This window comes from Watersipora subatra, chromosome 7 (assembly GCF_963576615.1).
Source record: "Watersipora subatra chromosome 7, tzWatSuba1.1, whole genome shotgun sequence".
NCBI lineage: Eukaryota > Metazoa > Bryozoa > Gymnolaemata > Cheilostomatida > Watersiporidae > Watersipora > Watersipora subatra.
The window spans coordinates 14,939,157-14,964,270 of record NC_088714.1 but is presented as its reverse complement, the minus strand read 5'-3'; the positions used below and the strand labels follow the sequence as shown (position 1 = coordinate 14,964,270).

Below are 25,114 nucleotides of genomic sequence, written 5' to 3'. Positions count from 1 at the left end.
TTTTACGGTACATTCTATATCACTCACGCTTTTTTAATAGATACTTATTGAATGTACACACGTATTCTGTGTTTAGGTCAAACGATGAATAGTTTTTTGTAGCTCAGACAACGTATTACAACAATTTTAAGACGTTTTAAACATTCAACATTCCGACGTTGATTCAACACGGAATCAACGTCGGAAAACTATTCATCACGGGCTAGCCGGGTCACGCACTCAAGGATTTTCGCCACGCACATACAAAACAACATGCGATTTTTGTTTTGTATGTGCGTGGCGAAAATCCTTGCGCGCGTGACCCGTCTAGCCCGTGCTATTCATCGTATTGCAGTATAAATCAAAGTTCACCAAACTTTTAGAAAAGTCGTTGACAAAAATATTTTGCCGATGGTGGTAATAACGACGCTTATGAATTACGAAAAGATGAAGTTTACCTCTATGGCTTTGAATAAAGTGATTTTCTAAAGCGATAACAACCGTTTCGGTAGCCGTTGGGCAAAAAAACAGTTCGAATTAACAGTGTTGAGTTCGAGTTATCTATAGCAATTTATCATTACGTGGGAACGGACCAAAGGAAATGTTCGAATTAAACATGTGTGCGAGCTATCCGTGGACGAGTTATCCATGTTTGACTGTATATACAGTGTATATACCTGTATATACTGGAGCAACCGTACACAACAGGCTACATATCAAATTATTGGGCAGCATAAAGAACGCGGCACCTACATGATAGTTTATCTCAGAACCTCTCATAGGTAAAGGTGCCATTGTATACAACTGGATTGTAGGTATTTCTGTTTGAACACAAGCAAAGAATATTATTTGTTGGCTTAACCATTACAAAAATTATCCATAATATCACTTTGATACAATTATTATTATTTCCATTCATGTTAACCATTAATAATTTCAAATATTTAAAGGCAAATGCATAAATTTGTATTTTCAACTCAATTACTGCATTTCAGCAGTTCAGATTAATATTTAGAGGAATGTCAATGCCTAAATTGGACAAAGATTGGAAAGCTGAGGCTTTGACAGGAGCGAGACTCCCCTTTTACGGTATCTAACTAATATAGGTGCATGAGGAAATAAACCCCCATGGATTAATAATAGCCAAGACATCACTATTTGCGTAAATATGTCAGATTCAGGTTGTATTGTTATATGAGTAACTATGCATGTTACAATTTTTTTAACAACAAACTCTCTTAAAATTTAAAAATAGTATGCTTTACTCCAATTTATGCAATTATTGAAAAACAATACACACCGGTAATGACATTTTTAACTTGTTAGCGTAGGTTTTAAACACGTTTAAATATTATAACAAAAGAAATCTGCCATTTTTAGCTGACAGTATTCTGAATTTCATGATTGACATTTTCTATCAAACAAGTGAATGTGAGAAAGTAACGAATCGCTTAATAGCAATCACAAATACAAAAGTGGGCATATTTTCTGCGAATGAGATATAACGATCACACAACTCCACCTGTGGTCAACGAAACCTCATCAGCGACCTCTCTTGCCAGCTTGGCACTTTCTAGATTGAGACGATAGGCGAAGTCCTGCAGGCCATAGTCAGCTTGGGCGATGCTGGTAGAGCTGAATGTATTAGTCTCTATAATGTCAGCACCTGCCAACAGGTACTCCTACAAAAAAATGTGTCGTTGCGCGTTTGTGTGATTGATTTAAACAGATAGCATTGATGGATCATAATGAAAGGATTGGGTTGGTTGTGTATCCTCTCCTGTAAGTCAGTCCAAAAAGGGTGTGACTCATGAATAGTCTCTGTTTTTTGTCTCCGAAGCTAACATTCAGCTGTGCATTATGCAGTCCTGTGATAGAATCTGTGACACAACATCTAACCAATAATATACTCTTAACAAATGACCAAAAATGTTAAGTCCTGTTTAACGACGGTGCAATTTTAGGACACTGAAACAAGGAATACAACAGCATATTCATTATTTGAAAATAATCATCACTATCGATAACTACGCTTTGTGTGACTTGCTGCTATGGTATGTGTTCCAAGCAAGAACAAGGCTATACTATATGAATCATGGTCATTTTCCACTTTCCTTTTACTTAGTAATAAATAGAATTTACATGGCATTCTGAACTTTAATCTTTCTGAAGCGGAAGACTTTAAGACATTTGCCGCGCGCAAATTGGCGCGTTGAACATAAATGTTTTGATACGTGAATAAGCATCAGTGGTACATTAGATTTTTAGTATATTCACCTACTAAAGCATAAAAATTGGGTCTAGAAATTGCAGCTACACATTACATCTCTGAAATTGATCATTACAGAAGAAACCATATTTATATAACATGTTCTCAAATGGTAATATTGTTATTGCTAAGTATATTTGACAAACACGGCTCTACTTGTTCAAATATACAAAAAACGGCAAACTGTTATAAATGTGGTCATATATTGAATAAAACAACTCATTATTCTAAGTAGTGTGTGCAAAGATAAGGGCAACCAATATAAATGGATATGTAACCACTAAATATTTCACCAGTTTGCCCTCTGGCTCAGAGCATACACATGGAAACTCAATTATGCAAAAGGACATAAATGATGCTGTCAAATGAACTTTTGATGAGGTCAAGCATGAATAGATAGATCATTTGTTTAGTCTACCAAAGAGTGAATGCAAAAAATTATAAGAAAGAATGTTGCGAATTTATACAATTCTAAGGAATTGTACATTCACACAATGAACTTACAAATCAGCACAAATCCATTGGCAGAAACTTCGAACCATTCGCAATGGTTATGACAGTAGTATTTTTATGCATGATAAAAACATACAATGTCTGACATTACCAAAATATACATTAAAAGCTGAAAAAACCTTGTATACATTTTACATAAATTATTGTAATGTGATTAATGTGATACATGGGCAACATTATAGCTGTCATGTAATTTCTTTAGACATACATTATATACGTGTGTAACAACACACACTGATTAGTAAAGTTAACTTTTATTTGTGAACACGAAAACGGGAACTTTCAAAAAGCATACAATTATTGGGTTTTTATATGCTTCACCCACATGATTAAGTTAATAATTATAATATACTGTATTACAGTTTCTCTATTTAAAAAAACTAGAACAAAAATTGCATGTCTCCAATGTCATGATGTAGTTCTGTTTAATCAAGTTGTAAATTAACTCTGTTCCATTCTGGCTAACTTATCACACCACACACTTTGAAGGTTGTGCCGATTGACTTAACTCTGATGAAGAAATAGACCTGACTTACACGAAAGTTCACAGGCTGACAATACGTCTACGCTATATCTATTGGCCAACAACGAGAAGTGCTTAAGAATTTTGGCAAATGATTCTTGTTTTGGCAGCCGCTGTTGCTCATACCGCTAATGGTACAGCATCGAAGCATTGACTTTAATAGCTAAGGCTAAGCACCAGCACGGGTACATTGCACCAACTGATAGTTTTCACCAATATTTGGTAAGGTCAGAATTTAGCTCGTTGATTCCAGCGTTTTCTTGACTAAAGAAATCCATGACCACAGGCTTTGTGACTTTTTATGAAGCTTCTTTTTTCTGTGTAATATTTTGGCAGCTACATTGCTTATCTGTTTACAGTCGTATATTGCCATTTGCTGTCTTACATGTCTTGCTTTTATGCTGGAGGTTTTTCTGTGTTTTCAGCTTTAATTTATTAAGCTAGTCTAAATCTTTACTATAACAAAAGCCAATATTATACATGTTATATTATTATTGTAACTGAAACCAGCGTTAGGAGAAAGATTGTGTCATGATCTCTCACGCAATCATGATCTTCATGCATGCCAGCTGAAAAGTGAGTATCTCAACCAATGTATGCATATAGATTTTAGTGTGTTTGTCCGTCGTCTGTCTGTCCTTTGTGTGTTCAGTTATAGCAATAAGGTTATAAGAACAAAAAATTTGCTTCGCAAAACAAGTGAGCTTAGAACTTCTAGTTCTGCAGAAAAGCGTGCTATCCATTACAATACGCATTCAAATGGCCATATTACACCTGCCAATCTTTATTGCTGATCGGTATTTTTATTCCTATAACTTTATCGCTAGACCTGAACACACGAATGAGAGAGAGACAACCAACAAACAATGGGATTTATATACAGTGCACCCTCAGGATATGATTATCCTGCTATACGATTTTTTGTCCTTAAAAGGTGAAGTATGGCGATTTTTTCACCTCACCATTCGAATCTTATTTCACCATATGAATTCAACAAAATTTTTGCCTGAGTTCAAATTTGGCAGCCGGTGTGCTTATTTGCGAATTACGTTCGCCGAAATAACAAAGACACTAAAACGCTGTTCATCGAAAACACTTTTACAAGGCATGAAAGAGACACGATGACTGCTTTTACCCAGTTCAGCATTTCTCGTGTAAAAACGGTAATATTTTCCCTTTATAACCAGTAGCAAAGTTGGAGTTGCAATCCCTCCAAACAAAAGGTCAGACAACTTCTTTTAAACTTCTAACAAAATCCATTTCATCATATGATTAAACAGAACATTTTCGAGAACAGCTTGGCTCAGGATTCTTGGTGAATTAGGCTGAAAAAGGTTCTAATGAGATCAGCTAAAAGTTATAGAGAAAACGGAGCCGGAAACTGATAGGTGGTACAATTTTAGTGATAAAAAGTTGAAGTTCAGAAAAATAATTAAAAATAAATACTAAAACTTAGCTTTAAGTGACTGTGCTTAGTAAGCAAAACTTATGTAACGTCAATTCAATGTTTATGTTATACATACGTATGTTTTGAAGGTAAGAACTTTCTACGGTACGTACTGCACATGGCATACATTTTAATGCAAATCATAACCAATAAATACACTAAATATACGAAAGTTACTGTAAGTTACTATAGACACTAGGGTTAACATACTATTTTGTTACTAATTTTAATATGTACAGCACTTATATAAGACCATTTTTTACCAGGGAAATTTTGCATTATATAATTACTATGGTTTCTATGCCTCTACATAAGATTTTTTCATCATAAATTATGATGCCAACCCTGGAACAGATTGAAATCGTATCCTGAAGGTGCACTATATATATAGTTAGAATATAGATATACCGTATAACAAATGAAAATGTATAAATTACAGGGAAGTCTGCTCACAGAGAACATCAGCAGCCATTCCACTTGTTTCATTTTCTACAACGTAGGCTAGTGGGTCAACCTTGAAAACATGATGAACACATTTGTTTAGTCGGGGTGGGAGGACTTGCCAAAGCTGGTTGTTTACTAGTCTATAATGCCAAGGTGAAGGTCACTGAAGATACAACAACAACTTTTAAGGCTCTTTTCAGATATTCCTTATTACTATAACCATACAACTAGTATGTTTAGTCAAGCAATACCTGAAAAACTTGTCACCATGATACAACTTTTTACTACAATGGTTCTTTCTTTGAAAAGTTCTTCACTAACGGCATCTTTTTTATAAGGACGCCGTTAGTACTTTCGACTTTTACTAGAAAAACGATTAAAGTGTCGGAGGTGACGGCGCTGTGACATAAAAGTCAATGATGTTCAACAATCATCCAAAGATCAAATTTCTAGCCTGATATTCTACCTGAAAATACATAGAGTATTTTCATTCAAGTCTCAAGTCGAACCTAATTCATAAAAATAATCTCCAAAGAGAAAAAGAGAGAGACCACCGACATCGGCCTGTCAATAACACAGATTTAAATGTACTACCTACAACCTTTCTACAAGTTTCGTTAGCATCATTGGCAAGAGACTATAACAGTTAATTAATCAATAACTCTACAACCTACAACCTGTCAGAATACAAAGGGTAGCCCTGACAGAAATTTACATACTGTGTAAACACATCAAGGTCTAAAATTGGTAGCAATCCTTTTGTTTGCCCGACAACGAGGTTATTAACCTTGAGCCTTTATGACATACTTGGCTGGTGCTCCCGCTTCGCGTGCTCCATTGTGTGTGATATGAGCCAGTGATATGAGTGCCAGCCATCATAGCACGAGGATATCATGAGTGGGCCACTCCAAGTGAAAAAAGAAGCAGCACGAGGCATTCGCGTGATTTTAGTTTCTAAGGCACTTTGTTGATGACAGTGCTCGGTTTCACTCATAATTACAGACAAAAGATCGCAATTATGGAAGAAACAGAAAAAACAAACTGAGTATAATCGATTAGTAATGCCTAACTTTTACAGAAAAACAGTTTAACAACATTTTTGCAACGCAAAATTTAATAGTGGCAGGGCCGTATTCCCTGGTTGGTCGGCTGAGCTGCCATAACTTTTTAGTGATTTTCAACAGCTAAGTGCTAAAAATTGCAGTCTAAGTTCATTCATTTGGAATTTCCAACAACTAATTTACTAACATTCTATATTGTCTCCGTGGTGATCTCGCCAAATGAGTGATCTTGTGAGACTTTGTTAAGACTTGGAAACTGGACTTTATTGCTTATAGTGGGAGTGTGAAGAAGACCCCCAAACTTGCATTTTCTTATCATAACATAACGGAATCAAAACATCAATGAAGAGCACTACGGGGCAGGCTCATCTAAATAATCTTCTAATATTACACATAATATAAAGATGTTGAAATAGATACTTAATCAGTTGTGAAAGATTTCTGCCATGCACACATTGACAGGACAAGAGCTATTGCAATAAAAAAGTAATAGCTCTTGTTCTGTCAATGTCCGTTACAGAAATCTGTAGTTTCATGAGTTTTATATCGTAAATTTATTATCGTTCGTTAAATCGAGAAAAAGTTTTGCCCACCATGAACCATAAACAATATACTTATGTAGATTTTAATGCTTACAATTAATTGCATTTATGCATACTTGGAGTGTTGTTGATGCTTAAAAAGCATGAATGACACTCCAAGAGCTTCGGGGCGCTGCCCATACCCTGTTGGGGGGGCTTCCACCACCCCCCAAACCCCAGGTGTTCATAACTAGTCACCTAACATTTGCCGCCCCAACTTGCAACCAGGGAATACAGGTCTGAATAGTGGCGTTGGTAAAAGTATAATGAGCAGCCACAAGACCTGGATCTGCTAGAGGTAGTAAATGAAGGTTCCTCATAACAAAGGTAGACAATGATTTGAATAATTGAATAGTAAAACATGGTGATATCGACTATATTTTGGATTAGCCTGTATAACACAAATGGTCAGGAACTAATAGCACTACAGCATGCAGTGACTATACTGTACATGTAATGCTATGGATGCTATGAAGTGTAATATAACATAGCATCTTTTACCTAGGATTATAATTACTGAAAAAGGCAGGGTGACTGGCCCATCACAAATGACATCTAACGAAAAGACAAAAAACACAACACTTCATCAGCCAGATGTAGAAACATTTGCTGCCAAAAAAGCGAAAAAATCGATGTCATTTATTGGCAGAGTGCCAAAATCTAGCAATAGTTGTTATATCATCCGATAGGCCAGGAATGTGTAACCGATTCGGTCTTTCCTTAGAAGCTTTTATTATATCAAAATTATTTGGAAATGGAGCTATCTGCCCTCCTAATCAATGCACGTATATTTACTGCATATATTTATTAACTCTTAAAAGGTCAGCTAATGCCATAGTTGACCTTGTATGCTTGTTCTTTGCTACTACTTAATATAACAAGATCAAATAGCAGTTTCCCTACTACACTTGGGTTGAAATTAGGTACTGTATTCATTTAGATGAGGCTGAAGTAAACCTTGAGTGATATATTGATATAGATTGAGTGGATTATATAAGATATATGAACCCATGCGTTACAATGAACAATATTATAGTGATATTATATATATATATATGTATTAATGGGTATTATTAACGACAATAAATCAATGGTAATATTAACAGGGTCTACGGTAAGAGACCTGAGCTTTTGTAGATATTACCACCCACTTGGATAAACCAGGGCGACAAAACTATATATATATAATATATAAATATACCCATATATATATAATATTATATTGCTATGGTCACAGTGCAAAAGTCAGCAATGTTACATTTAAATACTGCCTCAATAATCGTTTTGTTTTTATCAAAAAAGTTTAAATATTACAACAAGAATCTTCAATTTTTAGTTACACTAACAACAGTGCAGTTTCTACATTTCTTGCTATATATCCTTGTCTAAAGTTTTGTGTAAACTGCAATAGCATTTCCGTTTGCTTTAACTACCGCAACCGATGAAAGGCTAGCTACTGCATGGAAGCGACTAGGAATCTCTTACCATGTGAATACCCTTTACAAGAGAAGCCTGAGTGAGACTGAGGAGGTCATTGTTACCAATAAGAGGTTTAGGGTGTCCCACAAACTCTTTCCCTCTGAACTGCTCCTCAGAGAGTTTGTGTCTCTGTATCATAGTGCCCATGGCTCCATCCATTACTAAAATTCGTTTCTGAAGCGTCTCACGAAGCTCTGCAAAATATTAAACAGTCTACTTTTGATGGCTAGTTAGGTTGGAAAAAAACTTTACTAAGTGTAGAGTGTACTGGAAATGTGATGCAACAATCTGTACAATTTAGATGGTAATAGCTTCATATTTTTATAGCTTGTCTTGTTATTCATACTTGATATAAATGAATAAAACAAAAAATTTTAAAAAGTTGACACTGTTCATAGTTTTTGTGCTGAAAAAGAGGAAAAGGCTGTGTGTGGTATTCTAAAAATATTAACCCTCCTGCTGCTGGAGGCACATGTTGAAGCTGCAGGGCCAGTTGCTCATTTCAACACTAATAATTCATCATTCACAATAATACACTTTGAATAATACAATGAATGCGTATATAATATAATTAATACACTATTCATCGTAATTCACATGAGCGCTGCCAAAAATCTACATGAATTTTTATCTTTTGATCTAATACACAGCGCATTTAAATTAGCTACAAAAACCCTAATAAATACTTTTAAATTTTTTCATAAGTGTATTTTCAAACTTATATTCAAACCGAACACTATTCCAATGGCATTTGGTTCAAACTGCCATTTGCAATAAACTCACTAGGCGCACCGCATTAAATTTAACAAACAGTATTATTTTTCAAAACGCCTAAAAACCTAACTAAATTAGTTTGATAAAATCTGGAGCAACTGTTTTATTTCAGCTAAGACATCTATTTCTTAGACTAGGTATGACGGGTTCCTGAAGATTCAAGTACATGTACTTTATTTTTTATTCCTGTTGCCACGTGTTTCGTGGATGTGGGCTCCAACAGGGGCAAGAAGCAGTTGAGGCTTTATATAATTTGTTGTGTAGAATGAATACATGTGAACACTGTCAAGGCAATATTCTTGCTTGTATAACAAAAACCACTGTAGTCATAATCAAACTTTACCGCAAACAGTTTAAATAATATAATGTTTGTATTCTGGCCATGAAATTAAATCTTAGTGACTAGGATCCAAAACAGTTTGTAAATATTTATAATATATTTTAAATGTGGTCTAAAGTGTGTGCCAAAGGTAAGAAGCATTTTTAGGATTAGTTAACTGTTTTAAATTTCTCACAATGGTAAAATACGTTTATTAACCAGAAAGGTGATATAGTGATGGATATCTATAATGGCATATTAAACTTCTATGGTATTAAAAATATGCAATATAAGTTATAAATATATTTCCAATGCTATTTAACAAAACTGCTTTTCATTAGGACCTAAGTACTGACTTGGAAAGCAGTCGAGGCCTGGTGGTCTAGTGGCCCTGCAAGCTATAGGTGAGGTTTAATACCCAAAAAGGGTCACAGTTAGTGGCAAACATGACATCCAACTTTAAATTACTCTCTGTAATTGGGCGTGTCTCTAGTTGTCAAGGTTCCTTTGCCGCTGGACCCAGACATGTTTAATCAGGCTCACTGAGCCATTGTTTGTGGAACATTACACATAAAAACATTACTGTTATAGCCTCTGCTTACTGTAAGCTAAGGAGACATCACACTCGGTCTTCGAGAGATTGCCCACACAGGTACTGAATGCTATGGTGATCAAGTCAACTGATGTCCGATTTTAAAGTTTTAATAACCAGCCAAGAAATGATAAAATTAGATTTTAATATAGCCAAAACATAACATACAAAAATCAATCCATTTCGAAAGTTGCCCTGCATGTTGAAACGGTTGTATATTGAAGCAAATAAAGTACATGTACACTGATTTTGGTTTAAATCGTATGACAGCACAAAAAACAGTTATAAATATTTGAGGTGACTACATTTAGGATTAAAATACATAAAAATTTACTATAGATAAATTGATGATGATACTAAATTGATGTAGTTCACAATCAGTTAAAATAGATTGTTATGGTTAGTTTTTCTTACGCGCGTGTAAACGGAAATGCAGGTTCAGCATACAGTGGTAGAACGAGCAATAGAAATACACTAGATTTAATTTAAAGCAATGCAATTTATTTGTATACTTTATCTTTAATTTCCAAGGCCTTATTAAATTACCAATAGCAATGTAGTGTTTTGAGAAATTTCGAAACCTTTTTTTGGAATTTGCATATTGAAATAAATATTTGTTCAAATTTTGTGTTGCATGTCAAAAAATTAATTTGCAGAGATGATTTTATTTACAAGTCAATGGTTGACTGCCTCATTAGTTAGTAAAGAGAAATGAACATGATGCAACTAGAAAGGGCGTGTAGATGGTAAAAATTTTATAACTAATGAAATATTTTTTATCTGTGCAAAGAAATGCGAGAGAAATTATGGCGAAACCTTCATGGTGATAAAGCGGTGCGCTAAGGCTAGGTTGGATGATAAATGTATAACTTTAGACTCACCCTGCATGATATGTTCATAGTCCGCAGCCAACATGGTGCAATGCTGCAAAACAGGGGACAGCACTGAAAAGAAACAGGACATGAGTGCTATTATAAAATTAGTACCACATAGACATAAATGGTACATAGACATGACCACAGACATGGGCGCTAGATAGACATAACTGATGTACAGACATTGCTGCTACAACGAAATAGATTATACATTAAAATTGGTCTCGCATAGACATTGCTGCTGTGTCGACATTGGCACCGCAGACATTGATACTACATAAACAGAGGTGTCACATAGACTTAGATATGGAATAAACATAAATACTACATATAGACTGACACAGAAGAGACACAAATGTCACTTTCAATAAACCGTCTGACAATGGTATTTCGATTCAAATGGCAAATTCATGTTAAATTGCAGTTAACCTATGAGTGAAGTATAACCAAAACCCGGCAGCTCGAATTTTAATATGGATGCATTGAAAAGCAGAAAATGTTTGAAAAAGAAACAATTCTAATATTTCACTTGTGATGCCATGTTTGTGCCTCCTTGAAGAGCTTGTTAAGGTACTACTATAATATAATCTCAATTCACATATCACAACAATTGCCCAAACAGCTCAAGGTATCCGGTGTAAAAACCAGCAGTATAGGACCCAAACAGACCGACTCATTCCCATACGTTGCAAAACTGCATCCTCAACCTAAGAGGACTCCAGGCACAATCAGCAATTACCCCAGTATTCACATACGAGAGCAACGAGAGACGATAAAACCAAAAACATGTTTTACATAATGAAATATAAAGCTGTTGATTTTGATCTCGACACATTTAAATACTACACAACAATCAGGTGCCTCGGTTGAAAATAAAAAGACAGCTTCGTTCCGTAATAAAGTCGCCTTTGAATGCCCCATATGCATGGCTCAGTAGTACAATTGTAAAATATTTATCTTTGAATGAAGCAATGCATTGAGTAATTATTGAGGCATGTATATGCGCAACTATAAATTTAGAGTTGTCTGCTACAAATGGCTTTAAAGGAGCATTGGACAAAGTAGCTAATCTGTTGATGAAAGGATGACTGGAAGGTAAATGTAATAGCAACAATTTTAGCATTTCCTGAACACAGTCGATATTCAGCAAGCAGCTGATTATTGTAACCTGTAAACATTAGATATAAATGAAGACTACAATATTTTTAATAATACATCTTGGTAACCTTCTCAATGAAGCCAAATTAGGTTTTTGTGTATTATTATGCTACGCAAGCATCACGACAACAACAGTAGCTCTTGTACATTTGTAGGGGGGAACAAAACTTGAATAGAAATGTCGCATAAACGCCACATGCTTAGGCTACATCCTTTATGCATAGGAAGTCTGAAAAAATGTTAGGTGTTGTTTCTGTGAGGAATTCTTCAATGCTACACACTTACAAATCTTGCTTCTTCAAAATCATCAAATCCTTAGGATACCGATACAATCAATAGCCTGACTAATTTTTTTCCTGTATTAATATCTAAAATCTTTTCTATAATAAGAACGGCATCTGTCAGTCCGTTGTCACAGTTGGATAAAAGAAAGGCATAATGCGGAATTCAAACCGGTGATATTAGGATTTCCAACAAGAAACCCTACTATCTGCACTACTCAATCCCCTTCCATTTTTTTGAATAATTATGTACATACTTATTCTCTGTGCTTTATTGACTCATCTGATGATCTCTCATGGCGTACTGGACTACCAGTGTACTAGTAGATAATAATTACAGAAAAATATTTTAATAAATTTCATGTATGGTTAGAAAATAGCTGTTCTACAACAGCAGGCAGCTCCAACCACAATTTCGAGACAATCAAACATCAGGCTGTGAACTGCAGAGATCTTATTAACAAAAACTGCAGATGCAATGGAAGTTTAGATTGTTTCTTTGTTATAGGTTCTCCCAATGAAGGGAGTGGGCCGTACCTGGAGGTACTGCAATACCAGGACAACCCGTGACAAAGCCGAAGCAAGCTTCTGCGCTTCGTCTAGTTCCAAAAATCAGATTAATATCGTAGTGACACAATGTGCCACGAATCAGATATTAAACTGATTAGAACAGATACTACACTTTGATCTTAGCCAATAGGCCGAGAAGCGATACTGCTCAGTAGCTTTGCCCTCTGATGTGCTTAATTACAGTGAATGGTGAAAGCGATGCGATTTGACGTACTCAGACCTACAACAGGTAACATTGGCCAAACTCAATAAAAAATGAGGAGTGAGCATAGTCTCCAGCGAATGGAAAAGTTAAAAATAAACAAAGAGAGGAAAAAGCAATAGTACAGAATATCAAACTTGTAAATGAGAATGCAGTCGCAGCAGTCTACGCAAGAGCGCGCATATATTTAATCAGCTGGGCAGTCAGGCATGAAGTGACGAACAAACATTCTATTGACGAGCAAACATTCTATTGACGAGATAGAGACGTTAAAACTTATAGGTTAGAAAACTGAGCTAATAACCACATACTGGCTGATAAATGCTTGACAAGTCCTTTAATGACAAGGTCTTAGCGCAGAAAAATTAACACAAAAGCCACTACAAGAGACAGTCCAAGGTCTTTTCAACGAGAATAACAGAATATGATTGCACTTGAATGCTGTACTTCATTTTATGAAGACATTTCAAGCTCACAGCCAAACATGTTTAACCACATGTAGCTCTGATGATATCACATTTCTTTAGCGAGGGTAGTAGTGATAAGTACTATAACTATTGCCAGCCAAAGAGTATGATGTTAATATTAGAGCTATTGTTCTCCCGGCTTAATTGTTTTGCTTGTGTAGATGATAATAGCATTGGAAATACATCACTGGTTGCTCATTTATTGATGGAGTTATACTGCTTCTTTGTGCCAGAGCTGTGTACGCACTAACGATACTCTTTAGAAACTGCATCAATAAAAAAATGTCTAAAAGTGTAGCTGATCATCTCTTAAGGTTTCGAAAAATAATTTGGCTGTTCAACAGCTAATTACTAATAGAAGAAAGCAGTTTAGTTACTATAAAACAGCATTAAGGAACAATTGACACAGTATCCGTCAGCAGAGCCCCTGAATAAAGCTCTTTAGCAATGACCTAACATGCTGAGGCATAATTCTGAACTGCTAAGGGTTAGTAGTTGGTCATTGCGAAGGAAATGAGCCACCGATATAAAAACAATCCAAACATCTAATGTGGTCAAATTTACTACTGTCAGGTGATTCATTACAAATAATCAAAACACCTTGGTTACAAGGATGCTATAAAGCTGGCAATCATATGTTCAATGACTGTACTCTACAAAGACTACGTTGTCATGACCTGCATGAAGTGCATCGTGATGACCTGCATGAAGTGCATCATGCTTGTTTGGCGTTGTGCCTTACCGTGCAAACTGAGTATTTCTATGGACATTCGCATGATGCGGATGGACTCCGACGCCTTGTTACAAAAAGGTATGGAATTGTACGCTATAAGTTAATAATTAGCGAAGCAGTAAGTGACGCAAGTGTTAGCGATGCAAACACACGAAACTCTATCGAGAAAGGACAAGGAAGTATTGAAGATGTTTAAAATTGAATAGCTGGCACTGCATTTTAATGTGCATTATTCGCAAGTGCTGTTTCCATTATTCGCAAGCATGATGGAGTCGATAAAGTATTGCGAATCGCAAAACTCGCGGATTTATGCCGCAAATTATGCGCGTCATGAAAAAATAGCGAAAGACTATTCACATTTATGTGATGACATCAAATAGCAGCCAGAGAGTAACTATAGTTGACTTTGTCCTACAAGAATCGGACTGGCGAGTAGATAAGACAACTTAACAGGTAACTGCTATCTCTGCTATGGCAATGATTCTAGAACATACATAAATCTATAAGTTGAAAAGATAGAATTCAATATGAATGCACAATTTACAAAATTTCCAAAAATGAATCTCTAGCTCATTTAGCACATGCCGTGCCCCTAATTAGAATATTCTTTAAAAAGCTGCCATGATGCTTGAATATTTATTTCCTCTCTAAGTGTGTCCAAGTGAACCTTGATGACGGTTTTTAAGGCCATATATGGTCTTGAGCTAAGTGATTATTGGTACAGCACAGCATACTTCCATAATCTACAAGTAGCTACTTTCAATACCATTCAAAAATAGAGATTTACATGGGGAAGAATTCTAGGAAGAAAATGCGGGTAGGCCTACTTATACGCTTTGTTAAAATGTACACAAATAGCTGGTGGCTTTTTTAATCCCTTGTAACTGGCATTTATTGTGATTTTTATTCAAAACAAAATCTCTTCATATAGTATTCTAAGTAAACAGCAAAAATTAAAATCTTGAAGGTGGACTTGCAACAAAATTCACATTACAGTTATTTGATATCAAAAAATTCACCATGTTTTACTCTGTTGAGTTGTAGGTACAAAATATGTGTAAATGTGATTACAAGCTCTTAAAAGCTCAAAAACAAACAGTTAATCGCAGCCACACGAGACCGCCGTAGTTTGGATTCGCTTTCCAAAATGGCTCAAATGTGACGTAGTTGTGGTAGATGGTTTCTGTTTACACTTTCATGCAACCTTATTTGTCGAAATATTTTCACAAACATACTTCACGCATTCAATAAAACTATGTCTATTGTTTTTACGCATCTGTTTTGTCATCATTGTAATGCTGTCACTTTTAGCACTGATATCTTATAACTTACCGTAAAAATTCGTTTAGTTTTTTAACCTTAGCTTGAAAGAGTACATATCATTGTCTGATAAACATGACGAGCCTGTCGGTCACCTGTGATAATCGAAAAGTGCTGCAGAAATTATTTGCGAAGTATTGGGTCACATGGTCAGATTACGACTTGCCGATTAGACCAAACTGAAACAAAACTGTAAAGTAGCAAGCATCTATATTTGATACGGGGTCTTCAGTAAAACCCGAAGTGTTTGTCATAAACTAGTGCTACGATAAGTTTTATATTGAGCTTTTTATTGGCCTTTCAATTCACATGAGAACATCACGTGACAAGACAATAACCAAACTGTAATGACAAGGTCAGAGAAATAAAGAGATTCCAATCTACGGCGGCTTTTCGTTTTTGAGCTTTTAAGAGCTTGTAATCACATTTCCACATATTTGGCACCTACAACACAACATAGTAAGACATGGCGAATCTTTCGATACCAAATAACTGTTATGTGAATTTTGTTGCAGGTCAACCTTCTAAGACTTTCATTTTTATCATTAGATATATTAAAACAAATTTTCAAATAAAAATATGAAACGAAATATTTCACATATTACCAATCGTAACATTCTATGTTACAATTTGGTTGGTTTGGCATCTTTGTTAAACTTTCTGTTTGAAAAGTGTAAAAAGATCTGTATTAAAGTATACCATTGTGGTGGAAGCCAGACGGGCACTAAAACCGAGTGTTTCGACTGAAACGTGACTAATTAGTGACATGCACATCAGCTGAGCGATTGCATATTAGCCAGCTCGGCTATTACGTCATTACGCCGGAACGCCAGTGGTCTGTGTCATTCAGCAAGACCCTGGCACCAGCAGAGAAGAATCACTGTGTTACCCAGAGGGAGACGTTGGCGGTGGTAAAAGCTGTGAAGCATTTCCGGGCCAACCTTGATGGATGGCAGTTCCTTCTGTGTACAGACCACGCTTCTCTTTAATGGCTAAGCTGGCGAAGGGAACCCTCGAACCAGGTGGCTAGAAATCCTGACAAAGTTCCAGTATACTCTGGAACACTGAGCCGGACTCAACCACAAGAACGCTGATGAGCTTAACCGACATAGCTGTGAGGATTGCCGACAGTGCAAGCTTTTTGAACTGAGTGACAACGAACCAACTTTGAGGGAGCTTGCTATAGAAATCCAGGCCTCATTGGCTAGACTCAAGGGAGGCCCAACAGCCATGTCAGAGGTCGCCAGGACTGCGTGCGAGATGGTCGGTTGTATGGGCCTGTCAACTGCCACAACAACCAGGGGAGCTATCCCAGGACCAACCGAGGCCACCCTGAGACATGACTCGGGTGATGACTTAGGGTGACACCGACAAGGAGCTGCCCCGGATGCATGCTGATGGCCAGGTACCGGTGGCTACCATGTACCATGCAATCGCTCAAGCAGAGGAATTGACCCGGAATCAGCAGAAGTAATAAAGACAGGCACACTCACACCTACAAAGAATTCAATCGTTTATCAGGCTATGACTGAATGGTGTACTGGAGGCCCAAACATCCATAAGAGAGACAACCGTGCATCAAACTCCCACCCTTGCTCACTCTGGGGTAGATAGAACGATCAGCTGATTGTGACTAACTTGATCAAAACTGAGGTCTGCCAATCGGCGGCAGGCATAGACTCTATGCCGGAAGCCCCTGGCAGAAGATGGCAATGGACCTGGTGTGACCGATGCCAGAAACATCAGAGTAGAAAAAAAAGGATCCTGGTGCTAACAGATCACTTCAAAGAATGGCAGGATGCTTAGCTCTCCAGGAGGCCACGGCCGCAGTTGTGAATAATTCCTTGGATGAGCGGTTCTTTTGCTGTATGGGCTTTCCATAGTAACCCAACACGACCAAGGGCACAGTTTGAGAGTCAGTTAATGACTGAACTGTGCCAGCTCTGGCGAGTGAAAAAGACTCACACGATTCCTTACCACTCTTAAGCCAACAGTGTAGTCAAGCGTAGTGCTGGGACGATATTAGGATATTTCGGTATACCCTCGATACCACTTTCTGATACCGACCATACCAAGTGCTTTTTGCCCATATCGAAATATCGTATATCATCGATATTTGCCGATATCGACGATAAGATATATATTCTACTCGAATTGATACACGATTCTTCAAAGAATTAAACTGGTACATGGACTTATTAAGGAGTTGTTCTCTTATGGCAGCCTTTTTAGGCAGGTAAGACAACTCCAAATAACATGACGATATTTCGATATATCGGTTGGCTACGCCATCATATCGTACCAAAACGAATTTCTAATATCGTCCCAGCATTAGTCAAGTGCAATAGGAGACAGTTGGGCGACTCTCTGCGAGCACTACTACTGACCAGAGGTCAGGAGAAGCGAGACAGGTTGCTCCCCTACGTGGGGAGCAAGTGGTGCAACCCCACTTCCCTCTGAGTGGGGTTACACCACACTTGGCCCCAGAAGACACGGCCAATCTATTGATGCTCAGCTGGGAGCTGAGCCTGCATGACCAGCTAGAATTCAGCCCACCACCGATGGAGGCCCAGCCTTCACATGAGTACATGGAGGAGACACTGAAGAAGCTGGGGGAAATGCATACAGTCCTCAGAGAGGAACAGATAGTCACTCGCCAGGAATATCAAGATGAGCCTCTATAGTAAGCCCCAGGAAACTGGGTTTAGCTCTTAAATGAAAAGGGAGAGCAGGGAGATAACCCACAGCTACAGTCCAAGTTTTTGGGTCTGCACCAGGTCATTAAAGCCTGGTCCAACCACATTTGCCTGATAGAGTACCAGGGGCAGTCTTCTCTGCAAATTGAAAGATGCTTATCCAGAGGAGCTAAGACAAGCTTCAGCTACCCTTGAACCTTGTAGAAGCCCTAATATGAAAAGCGTCAAGGCCAAAAAGCTCAAGTTGAGTTGAAGGCCGGGTTGGAGTTGGCAAGACACAGGGTTGAAACTACCAAAAACCCGGAGTTTAGCAAAGAACTTGAGGCTCGGCTGAAAGAACTTCGGAGGCAGCTAGAAGAGCAGAAATGCAATGTTCTTGGAGAGCCAGCCTAGCCTGCGAGTCCGTCCCCGGTCTGACCCTTGAGTCCAGAGCAAAGGGCACCTGGTGCCACTTGGCACAACCCTCGATCTGCTCGGACCACTCAGCAACCGGACTGATATGGAGAGTGGACATGGGTATCAGCCATGACACCCAATACCCCATTGATTGCAAAAGGAGAAGGACCCTTAGGAGCCTCCTATGCTAGGGCGAGGAGTCGATGTTCATGGGTCAGAACAAGGGAATGACAGACTCGCATGATGCAGTGGAGATTTTCAACAACGGAGAAAGAGAGTGTCTCCGCCAGGCTGCCTCCATGAGCAACTCTGTATTTAATGTCACAAAGGCTCATGTTGAGTTGCACCTGGCTGGCGCTTTGCCTTCCAATGATCAACCAAGAACAGACCAGGATACGAGAAGTTTGGAGCACGAGGCTGGCAACACTGACCCTATCTTCGGCTGGCTAGTCCACTGCCAAAAAATCATTAGTAACACCGGTGTCCTTAATAGGGGGAGTGTTCCAGCTGAAAGCTTACTAGTTAGTGGCATGCACGATCAGCCAAGCGATAGCATAATAGCCAGCTCGACTAAGAAGACCAAATTGGCACAACTAGGACCCGTCAATCGTTAAGGGCAAAGTTGGCTCCGCTATCTCGATTCGGCTAAGCCGACCACATGATGACTTATATACTGGAGACAAGCCACGTAAGCAGGACCAACCGAAAGTAAAGGAGGCAGATACAGCCAAGAGAAAAAGAATACATAAAGAGGCAAGATAAACCAAGAAAGTCAGAGAATGCTGGCAGTTTCTTGCATGTTGTTCTGTTGTATACGCACACACTGAATGGCATGCTTTCATATATATTTATAAAATGTGTGTTTTATTGCTTTGCACTCAGTGGCTTTGACTCCTGTGGAGCAGTAAAGGGAACCGACAGTTTCCTTTACATCATTACTGATAAATTGTCAAGTTGCAACTAGAATACTAAGCTATCATTTTTAGACTTAGAAAGGGATGCTGCTAAATATATGTATTCACTCAACATGTCATAAACTAAAATACATCTTTCAATGTTGCAAAATAGAGGATCAACTTCGGTATTGAGCATTTTGGATAAAGTGCAAACATTAATGTAAAAATATTTTGACTATTTGCAAGTAATGTAATGAAGAAGCTACTAAAGGCTTTTTTGACAAAATAGCCCAAATTACTACGCAACAACTAGTTTTTACAGATGTAAAATGCAGTCTTCTATTTTCTATTTCTGAGAAGATGCAATCGTAGCTGTTTAGTAGTTACTAACACGGTGCGTACAATGACATTGAACTTAGAGCTGGAACACTCCACCAACTACGTAATCGATATATAACGATCGACTGTTCAACTTCAACACAGCATATTCAATTGCACCTATTGTTTTTATTGTTCAGTAATTACAGTGTTCATTAGTTTCCTATGTCTATGGTATCATATGGGTTATGTTATTAATATGCATTGTTAGTTTTGTTGGATATAGAACTCTTGTGTGACGTTTCCGGTTGGAAGTTAAGGATAATAAATGTTTTCGCATAAATTGTAAACTCACTAATCCATATACATCAGCAATACATCAGCATATACATGGTGCCCACAAGCGAGTTTTCTTTTTGATATCGTAATTGACTCTTTTGCTTTAAGATGGAACAGTTATTAGTACCGAAACCATTAGCAGATGGGCCGAACTTACCAGATGAGTGGAAGGTATTTAAACGTGACTTTGAACTCTTTTTAGTTGCCACTTCTAAGGACGACGTGGCTGGCAAGATCAAGACAGCCTTGCTACTCAGAACTATTGGCATTAGAGGCAACCAAATATATGAGTCCTTTACGCGGACAATTGCTACTGACAATGTTGATTATGATAAGGTAGTGGAAATGTTTGAGGACTACTGCAAACCAAGGGTCAATCTGGTAGCCAAAACACATTCTCTGCTGACCTGTAGACATGGTAACAGATCTATTGACGAATTTATTACAATCTACACACTATCGCTAGGCTGTGTGATTTCAAAACCATGTATGATCGGATGGTCCTACATGCTCTGATTCTGGGACTGGACAGTGACCGTATAAAAAAGAAACTGTTTGAGCTTGGTGACACCAGCTTAGACAGAGCCATTGAGCTTTGTAGACGGGAGGAGTCCACAGCAATTGACTATAAGGCGGTAACAAATCAGTTAACAGACGAACAAGCTAATATGCTAAGGCACAAAGCACAGACATCCTTCAAGGCCACCCATGCTGGACACCGGCGCCAAAGACAGTCTCGAGCTGACGGCTCAGTGGTTTCACAACCAACTAACCTGCCTTCCTCAAAGTGTGGCAACTGTGGCGGCAACCACGCGCCTTGCTCTTGTCCAGCATACGGCTGCCGTTGTAAGAACTTTCAAAAATACAATCATTTCGCTTCCATGTGTAGATCTCAATGCAAAGGCCCAAACCGAGAGTCAGCTAATCAGGTATCCTGGAACTACTCATCCGATTCTGGAAATGAAGAGAAGTCAGCTCACAGCATCACTATGTTTGTAAGAGATCGCAAATTGCTAGCGGCAGTGACAACAAAATCTGAGACAACAACTCTAGACCTCGAGTTCCAGCTCGACACGGGAGCAACTTGCAATGTTCTGAATATTGCTGACTACGATCGTTTAGGAAAGCCACGTCTGATTAAAACCAAAACTATTCTTATGCTCTATGACCAGAGTAAGTGTGTGCCTCTTGGCTGGACAAAAATTGAACTACAGAATCATGTAGGGGAATTTGTTATATACAAATTTTTGGTGGCGGAAACCAAACAACATAGCCTCCTTTCTTGGATGGCTTGCCAGGCAATGAAACTAATACAGATAGATGTTGAACAGGCAAACGTTTTGTCGACTACTGATGACAGCGTGAACACCCTGCTCACTGAGTTTGGTGATATTTTTACCGGGCTAGGTAGACTTCGGGGCGAATACGATATTGAGGTAGACGACGACTACAAGCCAGTGAGAGTACGCCCACGAAAAGTGCCGCTGTCGATAAAGGATGATGTAGTTGAGGAAATCCGGGAGCTGGAACGGCGGGGCATCATTGCCAGGGCTGACTACCCAACAGACTGGATAAGCCACCGCCAGCCTGTGAGGAAGCCTAACGGCAAAATTAGGGTCTGTATCGACCCTCAGAACTTGAACAAGGCGATCAAGCGTAACCACACTGTACTACCGACATTGGAAGATGTGCTGCCAGAACTTAACAAGGCCAGGTTCTTCTCTCTATGCGATGCCAAAGAGGGTTTCTACCAGATTCCACTAGCCGCTACTTTCACCGATCTGACTACATTTTGGACGCCTATCGGCAAATATAAGTACCTGAGAATGCCGTTTGGCATCGCTTCAGCGCCAGAGAAATTCCAACGCCGACTCACTGAAGGCTTTGTTGGACTTGACGGCGTAACAGTTGTCGCAGATGATATTCTCATTTATGGGGACACCAGGCAGACTCACGACGTCAATCTCAGGGCGCTGTTTACAAGGGCGCGTAAAATTGGACTCAAACTGAACAAAGAGAAGTGTAAATTTCTCCAGGAGGAGCTAGCCTATATTGGGCACCTCATGACGGTGGATGGAGTTGTCTACAAAGGACTGAGGGTGATTATACCAGCAACACTCCAAAGAAAAATGTTACGTCTGCTGCACGTTTCTCACAACGGCATAAACTCTACTCTACGCCGAGCGCGTCACACCATCTTCTGGGTAGGCATGATGAAAGACATCACTAACCAGATTTCAAACTGTATGGACTGTCAGAAAGATATGCCTAAGCAACAGAAGGAGACCATGAGGCAACACGCAGTCCCTCAGACTCCTTGGACTAAGGTGGGGGCCGATTTGTTCACTTTCTACAGTGAACACTACCTCAGTTTGGTAGACTACTGCTCTGGCTATTTTGAGTACGAAAAGCTCCTCAATGAAACAGCTGAGGAGGTTATGCACAAAATGAAGTGTTTTGGGCGACTAGGCATACCAGTGTGCATCCAGTCAGATAATGGTCCCTAATTCGCTTCCCATCAGTTCTCCCAATTCAGCGAGAATGGGAGATTCAACCACACCACCAGCTCTCCCAACTACCCGCAAGGTGGAAGCACCTGTAAAGGTTGCCAAACGGTTGCTCAGAAGGTGCGCGGACCCCGAACTGGCTCTGCTGGATTACCGCAACACGCCCTGTGAAGGCTTAGAAGACAGCCCAATTCAGGAACTGCTCGGCCGGGCAACTAGATCGGTTCTTCTCCAAATCCCACATCCACCGGTAAAGGCTGAGACGCAACGGGAACACAAGAGAGCAAGGAAGGCAAACACACAGGAGCAATACAATAAATCGGCAAAAGACTTGCATGAACTGAAGGAGGGCCAACCGGTGTTGGTGATGAACTGGCAGAACTTCCGCAGCAGATGGAAAGAAGCAGTTGTACAATAGAAGTTAACAGACCGTTCTTATGCTTTGAGAACCGGTGATGACCTCATAAGGAAAAACAGGCATGACATAAGACCTGTTAATAATGACGAACAATAGAAAGATACCACACCTAACCAGAACGCACCCCACCCAAGTGACGGAGGTTCACCTAGTACACCCACCGACCCGGTCACAATGGAGAAGCTACAGCTAACCCGCCAATACTTAGGCGATCTGATAGAACCCGTAAACCATCCTCTTACTTAAAAGACTACGAGTCTTAAAAGACTAAATAACTTTTATTATGCTAGTTATATGTCAACAGAATACCTATTAAGCTCTCAATCATAACGCTTACGGGATGTTTAGTAGTTACTAACACGGTGCGTACAATGACATTGAACTTAGAGCTGGACCACTCCCCCAACTACGTAATCGATATGTAACGACCGACTGTTCAACTTCAACACAGTATATTCAATTGCAGTAATTACAGCGTTCATTAGTTTTCTATGTCTATGGTATCATATGGGTTATGTTATTAATATGCATTGTTAGTTAGCTTATGTTTTTTTTGCTTTTTTAGCCAGTTAAACTGCATTGTTGATTCAGAAAAAAACCATTTTATTCGCCTGATTATGTGTCACAACAAAATAATTAATTATACGTAAGAACCTGAGAGACTTTTATGGATGTGTCAAACGTTCTACTTGGCACTTAGGCTTTGTGCAAATTGTACACAAGCTTTACACGTATTTCACTAATTTTAATTTAGCAGATTATTTGTTCTATTTATGCATTCTTACCAGATCCTGTAGTACTAACAATTATGACAAAAAAAGTGATGAAATAAATGTACGTAGTTTCAACCCTGGAACGACGACTCGGAAAAGTAGACAAGCATGAAGCGATATGAACATTTCCCGAAGAAATACAGGTCAGAAATGTGAGAGCATGTCTGACTACAACAATATCGACCATAAGAGTACAGCGAGAACATTAGTTGTTTCAGGTTGTTGACAGTAATATTGTATTACATGTATTATTAAATCTGACACTATAAACATACGACGCACTACATAATAGCCCACGATTATACAGGCACGTTACTAGCAGAGCCATCGAGTGTAACTCGATGGCTCTGGTTACTAGCTGACTTTTTAAAATACCGAATGACCGTATCGGAATAGCTGTGTTCTTAATGTTCTGAGGCTACGTTATGCTCGTCCAATTCGTGTAAAAGCCGAAGTCCAACCGTTATCATGCCACATGCCGTTATTAAACAGCTCGATGGGAATGCTGACTTGTGGCCATGTAATCATTTATAAGTTCATTTGATAATTGATGGTTTTGGTGTTTACAATGTACACCAAAAACATACGCCTCAAATAGCCAATTGGATATCATACACGCCAATTTTGACTGCGACCTTTAACGCAGAATTTGCCCAAGGTCCTCAAAAGCCGCAAGCGGCCAAAACTCTAAGCACGATCAAAGAAAGTACAGCCCTTTGGCTGCAGTAACAATTGAGGTGGATTTTGGTTAGCAGGCTATGAGAGGTTGTCTGATCCCTAACTTTCTGTTTGCAGAGATTGCAACTCCAAACTTGCTACTGCTTTTTGGAAAAATACCACTTCCTCTGGGTCCTTACAAGCGGAGATAACCAAAGAGATACACCTGGGTTGCTGGTGCACTGCGACGTTGATGCTTTTTAAGAAATTGCCAGCCTAGTTGCTTATTGAAGATGACGCTTGCTAATACACTGTGTTACTGGTGCAATTTAGGAGGTTGCCAACCTAGTCACTTATAGGCCATTATGTTTGCTGGTGCTCTGTGATGCTGGTGCAGCCTGAGAGGCTAGCACAATCTGAGAGATTGCCACCCAACTCACTTATTGATGATGATTGCTAGTGCACTGTGAATGATAGTGCAACACAAGCGATTTCTAGATAGTTTATGCTTAGAAAAATATCCAGCG

General features: G+C 38.8%; 1 protein-coding gene and 1 non-coding gene across 2 annotated transcripts in view; both read right to left on the bottom strand.

Moving 5' to 3' along the window:
* Positions 1-10,905, bottom strand: part of LOC137400183 (methionine synthase-like) — a 109,420-nt gene extending 98,515 nt beyond the window's left edge. Inside the window, exons 1-3 of the mRNA XM_068086502.1 lie at positions 10,863-10,905; positions 8,303-8,490; positions 1,502-1,661 (exon numbers count right to left, since the gene is read on the bottom strand). Of these exons, the coding sequence (XP_067942603.1) occupies positions 1,502-1,661; positions 8,303-8,490; positions 10,863-10,896 (382 nt within the window). The 5' untranslated portion in view covers positions 10,897-10,905. The remainder of the gene's footprint in view (positions 1-1,501; positions 1,662-8,302; positions 8,491-10,862) is intronic.
* A 1,911-nt stretch (positions 10,906-12,816) lies between these two features.
* Positions 12,817-13,008, bottom strand: LOC137401276 (U2 spliceosomal RNA). The gene has a single exon (XR_010979320.1). It is a non-coding gene; the product is annotated as a U2 spliceosomal RNA (small nuclear RNA).
* Between the last annotated feature and the right edge of the window lie 12,106 nt (positions 13,009-25,114).